Source organism: Balaenoptera ricei, chromosome 17 (assembly GCF_028023285.1).
Source record: "Balaenoptera ricei isolate mBalRic1 chromosome 17, mBalRic1.hap2, whole genome shotgun sequence".
NCBI lineage: Eukaryota > Metazoa > Chordata > Mammalia > Artiodactyla > Balaenopteridae > Balaenoptera > Balaenoptera ricei.
The window spans coordinates 11,006,001-11,023,811 of NC_082655.1; the positions used below are offsets into that span (position 1 = coordinate 11,006,001).

Below are 17,811 nucleotides of genomic sequence, written 5' to 3' on the forward strand. Positions count from 1 at the left end.
AGTTCCTCTGTATAAGTCAGATTTCAACTAGGAAAGCAGAAACCTTGCTAGGTATTTTATTTTATTTTATTTTATTTTATTTTTTTCACACACTGTATTTTATTTTTACAAGAGATAGACTGACATCAAGCATTGTACATGGATGACCACAACAAAAGCAACAATGATTGCAATTACCAAACATGAAACACACTCATACTATGTCATAATATTGACATTCAGTCCAGTAATCCTCCACTGTAGCAGCTCCTTTACTTTGCAGTGAAAATTGATTTGTATATTCTTTGCCTCTGAGTCCTTGTGGGATTTTTTTTTTTTTTAATTCAAACAGAAAGTCGCAAAAATTATACTCATCCTCATCAGTTCACTCAGTCCCATGTAATTAATTTTTTTTTTCATCTTGATCTTTTGTTAGCACTTTTATGAGTTCATCAGTTTTTCATTAGAGTTTGCTAGGTATTTTAAAACAGGAAATTTAATATATGTATAATTTACACAAGTGTTGGAAGCCTGAGCAAAAAGAGGATGCTGGGGTCTGTGTTTTTACTTACACCAACTTCTGTCACCAATTCTGGACTGTTTTCCAACACCGCCTCTGACACCAAATGTGTGGGTATTTTTCCCCACACCAACCAATTCTTCAGCTCTCCAGACACCGTCTAGGTTTTCTATAATTCATTTGATTCTAACACTGTGTGGAGTGAGTGTAGACCCCACAGGTTAAGGGCTCCATCCCATAATACTGCCCTCCACTCCAGATGCCTGTCGCAAATCCTAGGCCTCCTCTACTTCTGACCAACCAGCTATATATTGGAGCTTCCCACGACCCCCTTCTCAGGTTCAATTATCTGCTTTAATGACTCACAGAACTCAGGGAAACACTTTACTTACTCGTTCCAGTTTACTATAAAGGATTTTATAAAGGGTACGAATGAACAGCCAGATGAAGAGGTACATAGGGTGAGGTCTGGAAGTATACCGAGCATAGGCGCTTCTGTCCCCATAGAGTTGGGCTGTGCCATCCTCCCAGCATGTGGATGCGTTTACCAACCGGGAGGCTCCATTATGTAGGCATGACTGATGATAAATCATTGATTGTTGATGATCAAACTCAATTCTTTTTTTACAATTAAAAAATGTTTAATGCCACCCATGACCCTTCCATTATAGAGAGTATATTCATTGTAGAGAATAAAATTCCTTAACCTGACGTCTAAGGCTCTCTCTGATTCGACATCAAGCCATATTTCAGTAGAGCAGAGTGGCTAAGGGCACATGGAGACAGGCCGCCCCAGCCTGAATCCCAGCTCTGTGGGAATCTCCAGTCCTTCTCCCCTCCCCAGAGGTCAGGAGATGGGGCTGAAAGTTCCAACTCTCTAGTCACGCCTTGGTCTTTGTGGCAACCAGTCCCCATCTTGAAGCTAACTAGGGGCTCGCCTAGTATCATCTAAAAAACAAAGGAGGCTCCTGCCACCCAGGAAATTCCAGGGATTTAGGAGCTCTGTGTTAGGAACTGATGATAAAGGCCAAATATATATTTCTTATTATATCACAAGAGGTAACTGAGATATTTTGAAATTTTAAAAAATGATTTATTTGTTTATTTTTGGCCGCATTGGGTCTTTGTTGCTGCACGTGGGCTTTCTCTAGTTGTGGCGAGCGGGGCCTACTCTTCCTTGTGGTGCACGGGCTTCTCATTGCGGTGGCTTCTCTTGTTGCGGAGCACGGGCTGTAGGCACATGGGCTTCAGTAGTTGTGGTGCACGGGCTCAGTGGTTGTGGCTCACGAGTGCGGGCTCTAGAGTGCAGGCTCAGTAGTTGTGGCACACAGGCTTAGTTGCTCTGCGGCATGTGGGATCTTCCTGGACCAAGGATCAAATCCATGTCCCCTGCATTGGCGCGCGGATTCTTAACCACTGCACTACCAGGGAAGTCAAGTAACTGAGATATTAATGGTAACCACAGGAAGTAACCATCACTCCTAAAGCTGGGGGAGAAAAGGCAAGAGGTGGATTAGCCAGAATTTAGGTGTGTGAAGGAGGAAGGCTGGAAGCTTAGACCTCTGAAGGGGGCCAGGCATTTTGCTGCTGCCAGGAATTCCACAAGAAGCTAGAGCTTGAAACCATAGCTGTCTTTTGCTCATAGGAAGTGCTGACAGGACTTGAAAAACAGAAAGAGAGACCTTCTTTCTTCCCATCTTCCAGTTTTCTTTTAGTGGCTCCCACTGATGGAATATACTGAGAAGTCAGCTGACAAAGTAGTCTAGGACGTACACCTCACAGCTTCCTTTCCCCAGCATCACAAAGCAGATTATAGAAGGATAGGCTGGGGGTGTGAGAAATAGCTAACAAACGGTCACTGTCCACCTCTTTGACTCCACAGCGTTCTTTTATCCATGTTGATTTAGCGACGACAGTAACAGCATTTTCATGCTTCCTCTCAGAATGTTCTTGGATAGCTCATGCTCTAGGGGTACAGGTGGGAGGGAAAAAACGCTGTGTGAATCTAGAGTCCCAGAGAGAATGCTGAGTCTACTTACTTTGCAAGTTCAGTGGAGCCAGATGTGGGGAGAGCTGCAGTCCTGGGAGCTCAGTTTCTGCTTAAGCATGTTCACCACAGAAATGTCGGAAAACTGCAAGGGCAAGAGCAAACGGGAAATCTCGGTTGTGCTATTTAATGAACAGATACTTGTTGCCAGTCACTGTCATTGTGTTAGAACAAAAGATTCTGTTTAGCAGCTTCTCTTGTTGGGAAGAAAGGGGGAAAGGAAAGTGGAGAAGTAGGTGCGAGAAGATTAGGGTGTGATGTGCATTTGCAGTGCCATCGGGAAAGCACATAGCATAATGTCATGATAATTATTACATATACTTTTTGATAGACTTGCTTGAGTTGGTTATTTCTCTCCATTATACTGGCACTCAGCTATTTCAGCTTCTTACGTAAAATTATCATGTTTAATACCATTAACTGCTGTGTTCCTAATGTGAGTTGCAGCATTATCAGAAGCTAAGAAGGAATTATGATTACACCTCTCCTTTAAATTATTGGGTACCTAACTGATCCTTTACATAAAAGAAATACCATTGGATCCACCTATTTACAGTCATTAAATTAATTCATTAGATATTTATTGAATATTAACTCTGCCCTATGTTGAATATTTCCTTTGTGTACTTGTATCAGGGTACACCAAATACACATTTGGCTAATAATCAATATTCAGCCAAGGCCAAAGCTGAAAATCATCACAGAATTAACTTCTGAGATGCATGAATAAATCTGAAAATTTATCAGAATTTAATTATTAATGTTATTAATTGTAATAGTCAGATTTTAAAAGTTTGATATATTGAAATTTTTATTCTTGCCCTGTTGTCAGCTGCTGGATCACTGCTGGAGTCACTTCTGCTGTTCATTATTAAATTGACACTTGCTTTCAAATCATGTGATGATGCAGTTTAGGAGCAGTTCTGCAAACAAGACTTTGTGCACTGTTTGAAAAAGATGGTGCCTGAATTATTTCAGAGGCAGACGTGCTAAGTGAGATTGTTGATATCATTTGAATTATTTTGAAGTTTCTACTATTTTAGCCTGTACTTTCTGCTTTATGTAATCACTTGAGAAATGTTTATCCTTAACCTTAGACCTAGAAATGTGGCACTGGAGTTACATAACTGGTTTTCAGGATAGTTTCTACTTGCCTTTCACTTTTTTATTCACCAAATTGCAACATTTTCTGTGTAGTAGGTTGATTAGAAGGCTTTTTTCAGCATGTGTCATATCATATTTCTGTAATTGCTCTCTTCGAGCACATCAATTTGGATATTTCTTCAACAGGCTCCAGCAGGTGGAAGTTATTAGTGATTTTTTTTGCTGTTGGCATTAATTATCTTAGTACAATATTGATGCTTTTTTATGTTAAAGCAGATTTTTAAACACGTAATAACTACTTGGTTGAATATATGAATGACAAAGCGATTCCAGACTCCTTTGTATCTCTGGTAGTTTGTCTTTGGAAGGACAATTATTAAAGCGATTCATTATTTTTTTTGCTTGTGCAAAATACTACATTTTGTGATGTTACATTGTGTTATAGTTTTTGAATACACAACTGAAGGGTGTGAACTTGTGATTCCTGGCCTTCATCACGTGTGTACCATTGTCAGTGAACATTGTATCATATTTTTCATTACTGATTTTCCATTCCGTTAATATTGCTTCAGAGTCACGGTACATGTTACATGAGAACCAGAAATTTCTTGGTTGACAAGTAAAGCAGAAGCATAGTTGCATTCCAGAGTAACTCACCATCTTGTCAATTTTAAAGATTTTCAGTTGCTTCTACAGGTCTGAATATCTGTAAGATTGAGAAATAGCATTTTTAATATTAAGTAATATTTTATGTGTGACAGAATATAGTTCAGGAACATTGTATGGTAGTATGTTTTCTAGAAGACCTTTTTGCCTAGGATTCAGAGCTTGGGTAAATATAAGAAATTATTTGTTTTTAACACTAAAAACGGTTGGTCGTTTCTAGTGATCATTTTGGCAAGTTTTTTCACATTCACACATTTTTATTCCCCGTAAATTGGAAGAAATGGGATTGTGTTAAGGCATTCTTATGAAATCTATTGTTTGGTGGTTTTATTAGAACAAAGTATGTTTTCAGTATCTCCTTATTTTCTTAACACCACATTTCTCTGCGTTCTTTATTCATTTATCTGAGTTGAAGATGGTAATGGATATTGGCTTGATTTTGGAGTTTGTCCTCCTTGTAAAATTCTGAGGGGACAGAACTGACATTCTGCTTTTAATTTTTTATCAGAAGATGTGAAGAATTCCCAAATAGGACTTTTTTGGAGGATGTATGGTCTAAAGGAAATTAAATAGAATAAGCTTTAAAATGTGGGTTTAAATTTTAATGTTATGAGTGCTGTTCAGTTTTACAAAGATCAGAATTCTGATACAGGCTAGTCTCCATTCTTATTTATATTTTGGAGCCATGTTTATGGCTATGGGAGGATATTATGTTCTTCCTAAGTTATCTTGGCAAACTGTAATTTTCTTGGTATTCATAGTGTCTGTCAGTTTATTTTCCTAATATTTAACATTTCAAAAATTTTTAATTTTTGTACATAAAATTAATGGCTTTTATGGGAGGGCGGTTGGAGGGAAGGACTGTCTTCATTCATTTGACTGAGAAGGCAGTGAGCTCTTCCTAAATTCTCAGGCCATTTTTTTTCTTTTTTCAACTCATAGTTTTCAGTCAGTATTTATTTTGGTCTTTCATCTCTCCTTGGAATACTCCTGTAATTTTACAGACAAATTTTTGTTTTCTATGTGTATTTTTGATCATGGAATTATTCAACACATATTTGTTACTACCTACAACATTGTAGGTGTTACTCTAGGTGCTGGGGATAGCGTAGCATACAGAACAAAGCTCCTGTCTCCTTAAAGTTCACCTTGCAGTAGAAGACAGACTAAACAGATAATCAAAGGAATGAATATGTGTTAGATGGTGATAACCATCAATTTGGGAAGGGGATAGAGAGGAGAGAGAGGAAGAGGTATTATGGATGGATTGGTGAAGGAAGTGCTCTCTGAGGTGGTCTAATTAAAGCAACGACCACATGAAGTGCAGTAGCTTGTCATTTAAAGGTCTGTGGACAAAGCATCCCAGGCCAGGGAAAGGCAGGTGTACAGAGGCTCCAAGGAGAGAGAAATCTTGCTGTGTTAGAGAAACTGCAATAGGCTGTTGTGGAGAGTGATGGGAGATGAAGCCAGAGTGAGTTGGGGACAGATCATGTAGGGTTTTGTACGACCTGGTGAGGAGTTTGGATTTTATTCTGAATGTAGGAGTAAGCCATTGCATGTTTTTGAGCACAGAAAGGATGTGGTCCATTTGTATTTTTAAAAGATTGCTTTGCCTCTTAAGAAGAGATTGTAGTAGGAGGCAAAGGTAGAAGCAGTTAGGAGGCTTTGGAAGTAATCTGAGCAAGAGGTAATGGTGGTACGAACCAGACTGGTATAGCAGTGAAGGAAGTGAGGCAGGGTATCCTTTAAGCTAATGATAAAAGTATATTGAGGAGAGAGTGTCATATGCTCCTGACAGGTGAAATAAGGTATGGACTTGAGTATTGACCATTGGAATTAGCAATGGATGTTATTTGATGACCTTGCCAGACCAATTTTGGTGGTACAGGATTGGGCAAAAAGCCAGGTTGGAGTGGGCTTAACCAGAGGGTAGAAGGAGAGAAATAAAAGACAATGAGTGTAGCCAACTCTTCTTAAGGAATTTGCTGCACAGAGAAGCAGGGAATAGGGTGGGAGCTGGGGAGGGAAATAGAATGGAGTTAGGTTTTTGTTTTGTATTAAGGTGGGAGAAATAACTGCATGTATGCCAAAGGAAAGGATCCAGAAAAAGAATAGCCATAAAGCAGGAAGGAAGCTCAGGAGAATGTGGTGTCCTAAATGTCAAATGAAGAAAGTGTGTCGGAAAGGAGCAAATGATAAATTGGGTCAAAGGCTATTAAGAGGTCCAGTGAGTTGAGGTGTGAGAATTGCCCTTTGGATTTCGCCAGATGCAGGTTTCTGTGAGCTTGACAGGGACCAGCTTCATCGTAGTGGTGGGTGTAAAAGCCAGATTGGAATGAGTTGAGACAATGAAAAGAGGAAAAGTAGGAAGATATAACTACAGACAGCTCATTTGACAGGTGGCTATGAAGAAGACGGGCAGGACGATGTGGTCAGAGAGGGGACGTGAAGCTTTGCTTTTCATATAGAGAGTAGGAGAACGGGTGCCCTGAGGAAAGGTTGTCTATCAGGAACAGGTGCAGAGGTAAAGTGAGTGGTTACTGATGAAGAAAGGGGGGTAGAAAGGATAGTAGGTGTTTCCTTTTCTTGGTTTTTGCGGGTAAAAGATGTAGGGAGGTCATTTCTTCATGTGAGGATGGAAGATAGATTGAGGTTTGAGGAGATATTTTTTAAAAGCCTTGGGGAAAGGTCAGCTGGTGGAGGGGGAAGTAGAGCGGCTGCAGGTAGGAGTAGGATCGCTAGGCTAACCTGAGTGCGCTTCATGTCTGTGGTCACACGTTGAAAGCAGTGGTTCTTAACTGGGGGCAGTTTTGCCCCCTAGGGAGTATCTGGCGCTATCTCGAGACATTGTTGGTGGTCACAGCTGGGCGTGGGGTGATACCAGGTGTCTAAGGGGTAGCGGCCTGGGGTGCTGCTAAACATCCCACAGTGTACGGGACGGCCCCACGACAAGGAATTATATGGTTCGCATGTTAATAGTGCCGAGTTTAAGAAACCGTGGTTTATAGTGAATCTTGTCAGTATGTTTATGAGGTTTTCTTCCTTCTTCCCCCACCAAGAAGTATTTATTAAATTTATAAATTGGCTGTGAAGAAAACTGACACTAAACAAACATAGTCACTTAGATTGTGTTAGGCGCAACTACTGTTGGTGAGGTTGGCAGACAAAACCTCTCCAAAGAGGGGCATTTGAGGTGAGGCCTGAAGGGTGAACGGAAGCCAGCCGTGGGAGAGCCCTTGGAAGTGGCATTCCAGGCATAGGAGACAGCCTTATAAAACCCCCCTGAGCCCAAAAGAGTAGATGAAGTAACAGCGTCTCTTAGGAATTTTCTAGAAAGAGAGATGAAGTAACATATTAACGGTACCATGTATTTGTGTTTCTAGTGGCTTCTATTATTCTAGTTAAGGAAGCTTCTTTTCAGATGTTTTATGGGAAAATGGTCCGATGTATTTATTAAATGCCTTTCGTGAGCTCAGAAATACATTCCATAGACTACCGGCCAGGAAGAGCATGCTCCTTTCCAGATAAGCCTCCAACGTTGAAACAAACACATAATGTGAGAGCTCGTAGTCACAAAAAGACGCGGAAAATATTGCACACACTCAAACTATATCTGACTTCTGTGTATCAAATTTCTTCTTAGCTTATTTATTAAATATTTATAATATTTAGTTTAAATCCAAGGATTACAATAAAAAGTGCACTGAAAGAAAATTCTTTAGTTTTTTCCTCCTAAATTCAGATTGGAAGACAGTTTATTATCCTAAGTTGTAATTTTTATTATTTACCTTGAAATAGTGCCTTTAAAGTATAGTATATCAGTATTTTGGACCAAGTTTTATATACTCTGAAAAATCTTTTATATCCTTTGTATCAGATTTATTTATTCATCTGAAATTTAGAAATCGTATTAGTCAGAACTCTTTTAGATGCAAATAACAGAAGCCCAACTCAACTAAAAAGGTAAAAGGGAAATTGAAAGAAACGAGGGTATGTTAAAACCAGAGGAAAATCTAAACTCAGCTGAGGTAAATGGCAGCTGAAACTTGGGAACAAATAGAATCAGAAATTAAGGACTTGTGAACGCTTTCTGAGACTCTCCACTGCATGTTGGCTTCATTCTTTTGTGACAGACTGGCTTCCTCTAGGGCAGGAAATACAGCTGCCACACGCTCCAAAGCCTCACATCCACAGGTTCTGCTACCGGGCACAGATCCTGGGGATCAGTCAGGTCACTCTAACGACAGCCAGAGCGACAGCAGCAAACACTTTGCCAGGCATGATACTAAATGTTTTGCTTGTATTAACCCATTTAATGATTTTATGAACCCTCTGCAGTGGATATTATTATTATACACATTTTATAGATGAGAAAACTGAGGAATGGAGAAGTTAGGACACTTGACTGAAGTCCCAGAGCTTGAAAGTGGCAGAGCTGGGGGGTCTGAACCCAGGCAGTCTGGTACCTTGCAGAACTGCCAAGTAGCCATTATGTCATATTCATTGAAATCAGTCACACTGAGGGGATGGAGAGGTTTTTTGGTTTGGTTTTGTTTTTGACTGAAGAGTTAAACTATGCAAGACAGCAGGGACATGGTTTTAATTTTTTTGTTTATTCTTATAAAAAGGTATGACAACTGATAATATTATAATGAACTGTTCTCAGAGCTTTGAAAAATTCCATGAGTTTTTGTTCGGAGACACACATGATGTGGGTTGCCTGCACAGCCTCTTTCTTTCTTTCTTTCTTTCTTTTTTTTTTTAATATGTATTTGTGTACGTATAGTAACACTAATCTTCATTTATCAATTTCCCCCCTCCTTTCCTTTTAATTAATTAATTAATTAATTTTTGGGTGTGTTGGGTCTTTGTTTCTGCGCGAGGGCTTTCTCCAGTTCCGGCGAGCGGGGTCCACTCTTCATCGCGGTGCGCGGGCCTCTCACCATCGCGGCCTCTCTTGTTGCGGAGCACAGGCTCCAGAAGCGCAGGCTCAGTAGTTGTGGCTCACGGGCCTAGTTGCTCCGTGGCATGTGGGATCTCCCCAGACCACGGCTCGAACCCGTGTCCCCTGCACTGGCAGGCAGATTCTCAACCACTGCGCCACCGGGGAAGCCCTGCACAGCCTCTTTCTTTTGTGCTGTAGGGTTTGCCCCCTAGGAGACATTTGCCACCATCCAGAATCATTTCTGGTTGTCACAGCTTGTGTGGTGGGTTACTACGGCATCCAGTGTGTAGAGGCCCAGGATGCTGCTGAAGATCTTAACAGTGTGAGACGGACCCCTCTCAACAAAAGAATTACCCAGCCCCAAATGTTAATAGAGCTGAGGTTGAGAAACCTGTACTAGATAAACTGGGCCATTTTCTAGCTAAGAGTCACTGTTTGGGATGAAGAGATAAAAAAATTCCGAATCTTTGAGTACTTGTGAGGAGTGAATAGGTCAGGACCAAGTATGATGCAGGGTGAGGGGTGTTAGGGTCACATTAGGCTGGGGTGCCTCGAAAGAAGGACTAAATAATGGAAGGAATTTGCAGAAGTAGATGTAGAAAAATGGAGCAAACTTGGATAGTTTCAGTATTTTCCCTGAGGATCAACTGTGTGCATACAAGTACAAAGGTAAGGAAACTTAAATCTGTCCCTTCTCCCTCTCTCCTGTACCTGATGAAGCTCTCATCGGACTAATTTTAGGACAGCATTTTAGCAATATTCTTGACAAAAGAGAGCTAAAAGTGGGTTTTGTGATTTACTCTGATTTATAACATTGAGATTCATTGACAGATTGAAGACTGGGGGTTGTGTTAAAAGAAGTAGAGCTATTATTATTTTTTTAAAGTTATTTTGTGATTTTGGGGTTATAACAACAGGCAGCATTTTTATTGAATGCTTTCTGTGTGCCATACACTGTGCTAATAAGAAGTCAGTGTTTAATCTCATTGAACTCTCATAATAACCCTTTATTTAAGATGGTTACAATGAAATGTGTGTTTTACTGAGGAAGAAAATGAGTCCCAGAACGGTTGACTACCATCCTGAAGGGCAAACAGCTATTTAGCTAGAGTTGGAATTTTGGTTTGATTCCATAGTCTAAACTCTTTTAACACCAAATGTGTGCGGCCTTTTTGTCTTAAAGACGATTACAGTCCTCTCTCATACTGATTTTCCATCTGTGGTTGAAGTTTTGATACCACTAGGTAATTCTTTGTATATTTGGTCTTGGGTCTTGTTAGTGAGAGAATTTATATATGTTTGGAAACAGATACTCCGTGTATATTTGAAAGCTTTTAAAAATTGAAGCTGTGAAATATTTTTTTCCAAATGTTCCTAAAATAATTTATTGAATAGATTTAGTAACAATTTAAGGTAATTATTTGGATGTGATGATTTTGGAAACATGGTTATATTTTCCTTATATATAAAAGTTTGGTATTATTAAACTTTTTTACAGTGTAAAAGATAATTAAGATGAAATGTTTCCCTTTTTTAATCTCACATAGTCCATCTGTGTCATACATTGTACAGAACCTTTCCAGTGAAATTCTGTGTAATAGGGATTTTAATATCAAAAATAACATAGATCCCTACCTCTCCCATATGGGGCATCATTTTAAAAGAGGGGATCCTTCTTATTAACCATATTTGTGAATAAATTAGATTGCTTTTAACATTTCTAAGAAGTGTGTGTCAGTCCATCAGATTTTGATCTCTAAAGCAAATAACTGTTATACAAATACTGTTATTTCCTCTTTGCGAAGCTTAAGTGAGGAACATATGCCATTGTCTAGAGAGTAAGTGGAGGAAGGGGGCACAGCACAGCTGGCCAGAGTGCTCTTTTCAGATTTCTTGTAATAGGGGTGAGCAATAAGGTGTTTTTTTTTTCATTGATAAGAATATTGTTACTTTTGTATTTTGTTTCATTTACATTTACCAATAGTTCCATATTTGGAGAAAAAGTATGGAGATTGGGGGAGGGGAGGGTATGGGATGCCTGTGATACCATAGTCTGCCTTTCCTATAGTTACTGCAACTACAAGGTTTGAATCTGGTTTCCTGGATGTTCCTGACCCCCTCCTTCCACCTTCATCCTCACTGAGTCATGGCAAATTCTTGGGCAAGATTCATACCATCGCATTATTTTTCCTCTGCAAATTTATGAAGTTGTAATAATTGCTGGCTCCCTTTGTGTTTGTTTGCTGTGTTAACTTCTAAGTTACATATTTTGTATATAGTTGATATTGTTGAATAATCAATCTATGAGTTAAATAACAAAAAGTTTGATTATTCTTAGGAGTATAGAAAATGTAAGAAATACTGGTTTATGTGTGGTAAAATTTAAAAAATGGGTCATTAATTGATATCTCCCTTCAGTCTTTATGTGGTTTGAGTACTGTTTTCCATGTATTCCCAATAGGATTTGATTCTGCAAGAAGGACAATATCCCTATTATTTAAGAATAATGGTCTCAATATTTGCTTAGTTGAGAAATCTATTTTTGATGTTAATTTAAATTGAGAATATATGCCTCAAACATTTTAAAGGAGTAACACTAGCATAGATATTAATCAAATGTAAATATTGCAAGTTATATGTAAAAATCTAATCTTTTTGCCAGTTTTGTTTTATGTAACTTTTTTGATATGTGGAAAAGAGGGACAAGAGCTATATAAACTCAGAGCCAAATGTGCTTTTGTTATTCCAAATTTTCAACGCCAGAAGCATATAAACCTGCACCTGTTGGTAATTATGAGCAAGCCAGCCTTTGCCGAATCCCAGGCCTCTGCTTAAAAACTTTTTTACTGGAACTAAATGATGTTGCCATTTTTATTTTTAGGTTTGCTGGCATGGGTAATCTCATTAAGGTGCTAACCAGGGACATAGACCACAATGCAGCACATTTTTTCTTGGACTTTGAAAGTAAGTCTCTTAGCCCTTCACGGCTGGTGCATAATGGTAAAGGTGAAAGATTAATTATACTCACACCACAGTGAAGGCCAGCCAGACTATTTGTTAATAAAGTATGGGGATCAAACAAAGTTTGCATGACTTTTTTCTTAATCGTAGGCAAGCATCACCATCATATGTATAATTTAGTTTTTCATTTGCTGAAATCATGTTGAGTCTGTAGCCAGTGCTGTCCTTTCATTAGTCCATGAAGCAAGTAGCCTTATGATGAACGTTCTAATAGTATGCCTTAGTGACTATGCCCAACAATCTGTTTGCTTATAATCCTATGATAATTTTTATGAAAAATCAGAGTTGTGCTGCATATCCAGAATCAATACTTTAAGTAACCTCCACAAATTACTGAGAATCCAAATTTGGTTAGAAATATATGCTTTATTTAATGGCATACAGGAAGTAGTTTAATATTCTGCTATTTTAAGGTGAAATGCAAAGGTGAGCTGTGGCCAAAACTCTTAATATTTGGCTTTGAAATAAATTGTTGTTTCAATGCAATATTAAACAAGATTACATGTGAATAATTCTTGATCAGAAATTTCTTTTTCAGAATACTAGCACTATTGGAATACTTAAAGAATTTTTCATTATAAGGCCATTAATGAAACTTGGGAGAATTTTAAGAAGAATTAGAGCAACAGTTGTGCCATTGTGTACAGGAAAACTACATTTCACCTCTAGGTCCTACATATCAGCACCTTGAGAACCCGGTTTGCTGTCTGCCAGAGCACAGTCTGGGTAACCTGAAGGACGAATTCATGGCCTAATGAACATTTTCCCTGTTACTTTTTTTTTTTTTTTAAGTAAATTTCAGATGTTCTTTTTTATAAAGGGATATTTTCTCTTTTCTCATTCTTGTCTTGACAGGTACCTTAACATGGGGAATCTTCTTAAAGTTTTGACATGCACAGACCTTGAGCAGGGGCCAAATTTTTTCCTTGATTTTGAAAGTGAGAAGATGATTTTATATCTATTTTTCTTTGCCTGCAGTAGACTGCGTTTGTCTTGCACTAAATGAATGTTTTCACTTTGCCATCTTTTTAACTTTTGCTTTGCATGACTGAGCTATGAATTGTTTGAGTAAAATTTCTGGTGCCTTCTAGAACTGGAAGTCATATTTTATAGATTAAATTGTGATACAATGTTTTTACTTGAATTTTTGTAAGAGACTCATATCTCTTAGTTGGACATTATTTTATAATTTGAGATCTCTAATGAAAATATTTGAGATTCTCTGAAAACATTTTTATGAAAAAATTTTGGTGGAAAGGACAAATGCTACTTCAAGCTTTGTTAACCAGAAGCAATATTTGGGGAAAAATTTATTGCAGTTGAGAAAAATTGACTTGGTTTCAGTTACTCTGTGTACCTATTGAAATATTTTGAATACAAAATCTGTTCATGAAGGCCATTCAGAGCTCAGTAATTTGGGCATAATATTAAAAGGTAAGTGTGAACCTTAATTATTTAATCTTTGCAGATAATTAATTTGAAAAGTTAAATTCATTATATGTATTTATTTCAGGAATTCATTTTTTTTCTAACTCTGAAAAGAAAAATAATGGGTTCACAGACCTTTAAGTAATTTGCCTTCTGTTTGTTTTATGTTGCATGACCTATTATAATATGGTCTAAGAGTGGCAGGTAAGTGTCATTGACCCCTGTGCATGTTGAAAAGCTTTTGCTTTTTTGGCTGTCAGTGTTGCTTTAGCTTGTCTGGTTGTCAAATTGGGAACAGTGATATTAAATTGGTGTTTTAGTGTGAATCTTGCTATTTTAACTCATCATTAGAAAATTGTTAGGAAAGGGTGAAGAGAGAGCTTTTAGGTTATAAATCATGTGACCCCCTCCCCGCATTTTCATCTGCGATTAAAACATTTGAACAGATTTTTAAATACTTAAAATTTAAGACCTTTTCTAATTTTTAAAACAAATAAATCTCTTAAAATAAATCCACAGAGAGACATTGCATTTTTTTTTTTTTGAGACATTGCATTTTTCCATCAACTTCAGTTTAGTTTATGTGATATTATACAATTCATTCTATTATGGATAATTTATATATTTTTTCTTTAAACCAGGACAGTTCATATGAGCACATTAATTTATAGCTTATCTCCATTTGATGGGATAATTTGTGGTCTCTGATATTTTTCTTTTATTACATTCCTATTAATGTTCCGTTACAGTTTGGGTACTGTGTGCAGGCCAGCAAAGAGTAATAATGTCAATATCAGGACCATATTGTTTGGTTTTTAGGGGACAATGTTACTGAATAGTAGTTTTCTTGACCCTTCTCAACAATTTAACAGTGCTGTTTTAAATGCATGTTTAGCATGAATTTTAATCAGCTTGGGGATGTTGAGCAGATTGCTGGCTTGAAGATTATTCTTTCAGATGAGGCAACTTACATTAGAGCTGTATTTTAGTTTATTTGCATCTGTTTCAAACTTGCTGTTGTATATTTTCCTGCTATTCTGTCTCCTTTTTACTCTTTGTCTCAAGTTCCTTACGTTTGCAGAATCTTGGCTCTGATATAGTCAAGATCTTGTTCAAGACTTGGCACTTGATCTTTTTATAAACCTAGCATTATGTTGTGGTCAAGTGAAAAGCATGAATTTACTGTAGTTTAATATTATTTGGTCTTGGTTTTCTAATCTTTGGGAGTTTAGATCATTATCCTTAAAATTTAAATAGCTAATTTAGTAGCAGGAAAAGGTAAAAATTGCTAACAAGAACAATAATAACCAACAATGAAGAACTACATATAAAGTGTTAATGTCTTAAAGGCAGATGTAAATTAAATATTTGTTGCTTATATCAGCCAATGTAGAACTTTTGGTTTGACACTTACTGGTACACTGTAAATGAAATTTAGTGAAAACAAACTGCAGACTAGGCCAGAGTTTGTCCCTTGTTAATTCTTAGTTACATTTTTAAATGTTTTCTTTTGAATCTAACATCAGAGTTCTCTTAATCAATTTTATCTCTCATCCATTTGAATATTTTTCATCTTTTTGGAAATATGCATTTGTAAAAGTGTATTTTAATCATTAGGCTACTATAGTGACCCCTTGAAACTTCCTTTCTTTAACCTGTTTTATACCAGATTCAAAATTGCCAACACAGTTGATTTGCCAGTTCATTATGATTACTGAGGGTAAAATCATATCCTTTTATTAAATAGAGTGTTAGTACTACATTATTTATTTCTAGATGAACAGTAATATTTAGGTTACCAGAATAATTTAGCTTTACTATTTCCATCATTCTAATTGGTTAAATCTAGCTCAGTGCATCTGCATGGTTCCATACAGACAGATGTACTGGCATTTTGCATCAAGCTGTATAAAAATTAACTATTCTAGTAATTTTAAACTATGATTTAGTGGAATCCTGTAGTTTACCGAATGAAGATGGTCTTTAATCATTATCCCTTAATTTACGTGCTTGCACACACACATACTGTTTTTCACTTCAGTTCAGCTTGCCTCCTGTATGCCAGCCAGTAGGTACTGGGGATGCAAAGATAACTAAGATACACCCCTCACCTTTGGGGAGTTTTCAGTTCAGTAGAATAGAGAGAAATACAAATCATTAGAATAGATAGAAATGCAAACTAATTATTTACATAATTTACATCATTCAAGGTGTAGGTGTAGTTCAGGAAGGGGATTAACTTTACCTAGCTGTGAGTAGATTGGGCATGGAAGACTTTCTGATGGTGATATTTGAGTTGGGTTGTGAAGGGTGAATTAGAATGTTTCAGGCTAATTTAGTGCAGAATGTTGTAGAAAGAAGGAACAACGTGTAAAAAAGCCTTAAGGCGTGAAATGACATTCTGTGTTCAGTGAAACATATCATTATCTACTCGATGCACTAGAAAGAGGGTCTTTTTCTGAAAACAAATTATACCTATATGATTTTAAGAATAGTGGTTTAATTAATATGTAAGTTCAGAATTGCCCCCTACAGTTTGGCAGCAGTTATGTTAATGACAACATATTAAAAGCAGTGAATTGGGGCCTGTACAACCTCTTCTAGTTCTTGAAATTTCTTATTTTATAATGACATTGTTAATTTATAGGTCATTCTAATGACAGATCTTTAGCCTGAGTAACTACTATATCTATTAGTTCACTAGATTGTTTCTTGGGAGAAGAGGGACTTTTATCCTTATGTCCCCTCCCAACCTTAGCATAGTGCTCTGTAATCATAGAAGTTCAGCATTCATTAGCTAACCTTGATTTAGTTATCTCCAGGTAGGCCAAAATAGGAGAGTAAATATAGGTGGTCATTTGTAAGTGAGAAATGAATCTTACTTCCTTTGATTCTTTGTTATAGTGCCTTTCCACTTAGTCATACATTTCTTCTAATTCTTGTGTCTTTTGTGTTGCCTGTTCCGCTTACCCCCCATTTACAAAAAATATTGATAATACCCACTCTTTTAGTCTAACTTTGTTTTTCCATTTTATTTTTGTGTATTTTCAATTGCTTTTGCCCCATACTTGGAAATTTCTGGTGGCATTTTCTTATATTTATTTTTCTAAAATGATGTAGGATTATATTTATTTAGAGATAAAAATGCATAATAACCTTCTTTAATACATGCTGGAGGCATATTTATATCTCTGTACCTTCTCATTCATTCAACAAATATTTATTATGGAAAATCTACTAGGTACTGAGTTTATATACTGTACAATGGTATGTACTCTACATTGAGGTCCCTGCCTCGATGAGACTTGTGGTGATTGATAGACTAAATTTTTAATGAATGAATGCAAGATTAAAGCAGACAGACCCCTTATCACAATTACAATTTTTACGTGCCTTTTAATTTTTTTCCTTTCATAGCTGATCCTTTGCCTCCTTTTGTACCATAACAGCTTCAATTTTAGCAATTATTTTCAGTGACTCTGCTGTAGGAAACTAGTGTGAATTTATTAAAATAATTAATTTTACCTTCAAATAGTACGAGCAACTGAAATATGCTGTAATTTCCCTTGAACAGCTTTTAAAACTAAGCTTGATGAGTAATCACTATGGTTACTCTCAGTAGTATAGTAGATACATTTTGCAATCAATTGAATGTCCGTCTGTTAGCTGGCTAAGTGATATGTTTTTCCTCAAGTAATAAAAGTTTTCATTTTTTGCTATGAAAAATCAAAGTGACAAGTCTTGGTTGTATTATATGATACCATTTTTGGAAAAAAATGTTTTATTTTATGGAGTCCTTTCCCCTCCCTAGTATTTCACCCTTTTGCATGACTTGCTATCAGTAAAGTAGTGCTTACCTGTCTGCTATTTTCTGTTTGTCTTCATCTCTACAGCAGTCTTCAGCAGCTTTCAAAATTATAAATGTGACTTTCCTGTGACAGTCTAAAAAATGTTTAATCAGTGTGGTGCTGGGTACTTTTTCCACCCTTAGGGGAAACTGGAATCTTCTCCTTTATTTTTAAATTTCTTGGTATTTATTAAACCTTTAATAATTATTAACCACTTCCAAGGTCTATTTAAATCTATCTGATAATGTTTCTT

The 17,811-nt window shown here is 37.0% G+C and overlaps 1 protein-coding gene across 5 annotated transcripts in view; it reads left to right on the forward strand.

Annotated features, from left to right (window-relative positions):
* The window catches only part of CYRIB (CYFIP related Rac1 interactor B), a 150,608-nt gene that overhangs the window by 106,006 nt on the left and 26,791 nt on the right, over positions 1–17,811 (forward strand). For 3 of the 5 annotated variants that reach the window (XM_059901878.1, XM_059901875.1, XM_059901877.1), the window contains one exon: positions 13,138–13,220. In XM_059901878.1, coding sequence (XP_059757861.1) covers positions 13,148–13,220 — 73 coding nt within the window. In that variant the 5' untranslated portion in view covers positions 13,138–13,147. Of the gene's footprint in view, positions 1–12,142; positions 12,226–13,137; positions 13,221–17,811 lie in introns of all 5 variants that reach the window. The other 2 variants (XM_059901879.1, XM_059901876.1) reach the window with 2 other exon arrangements.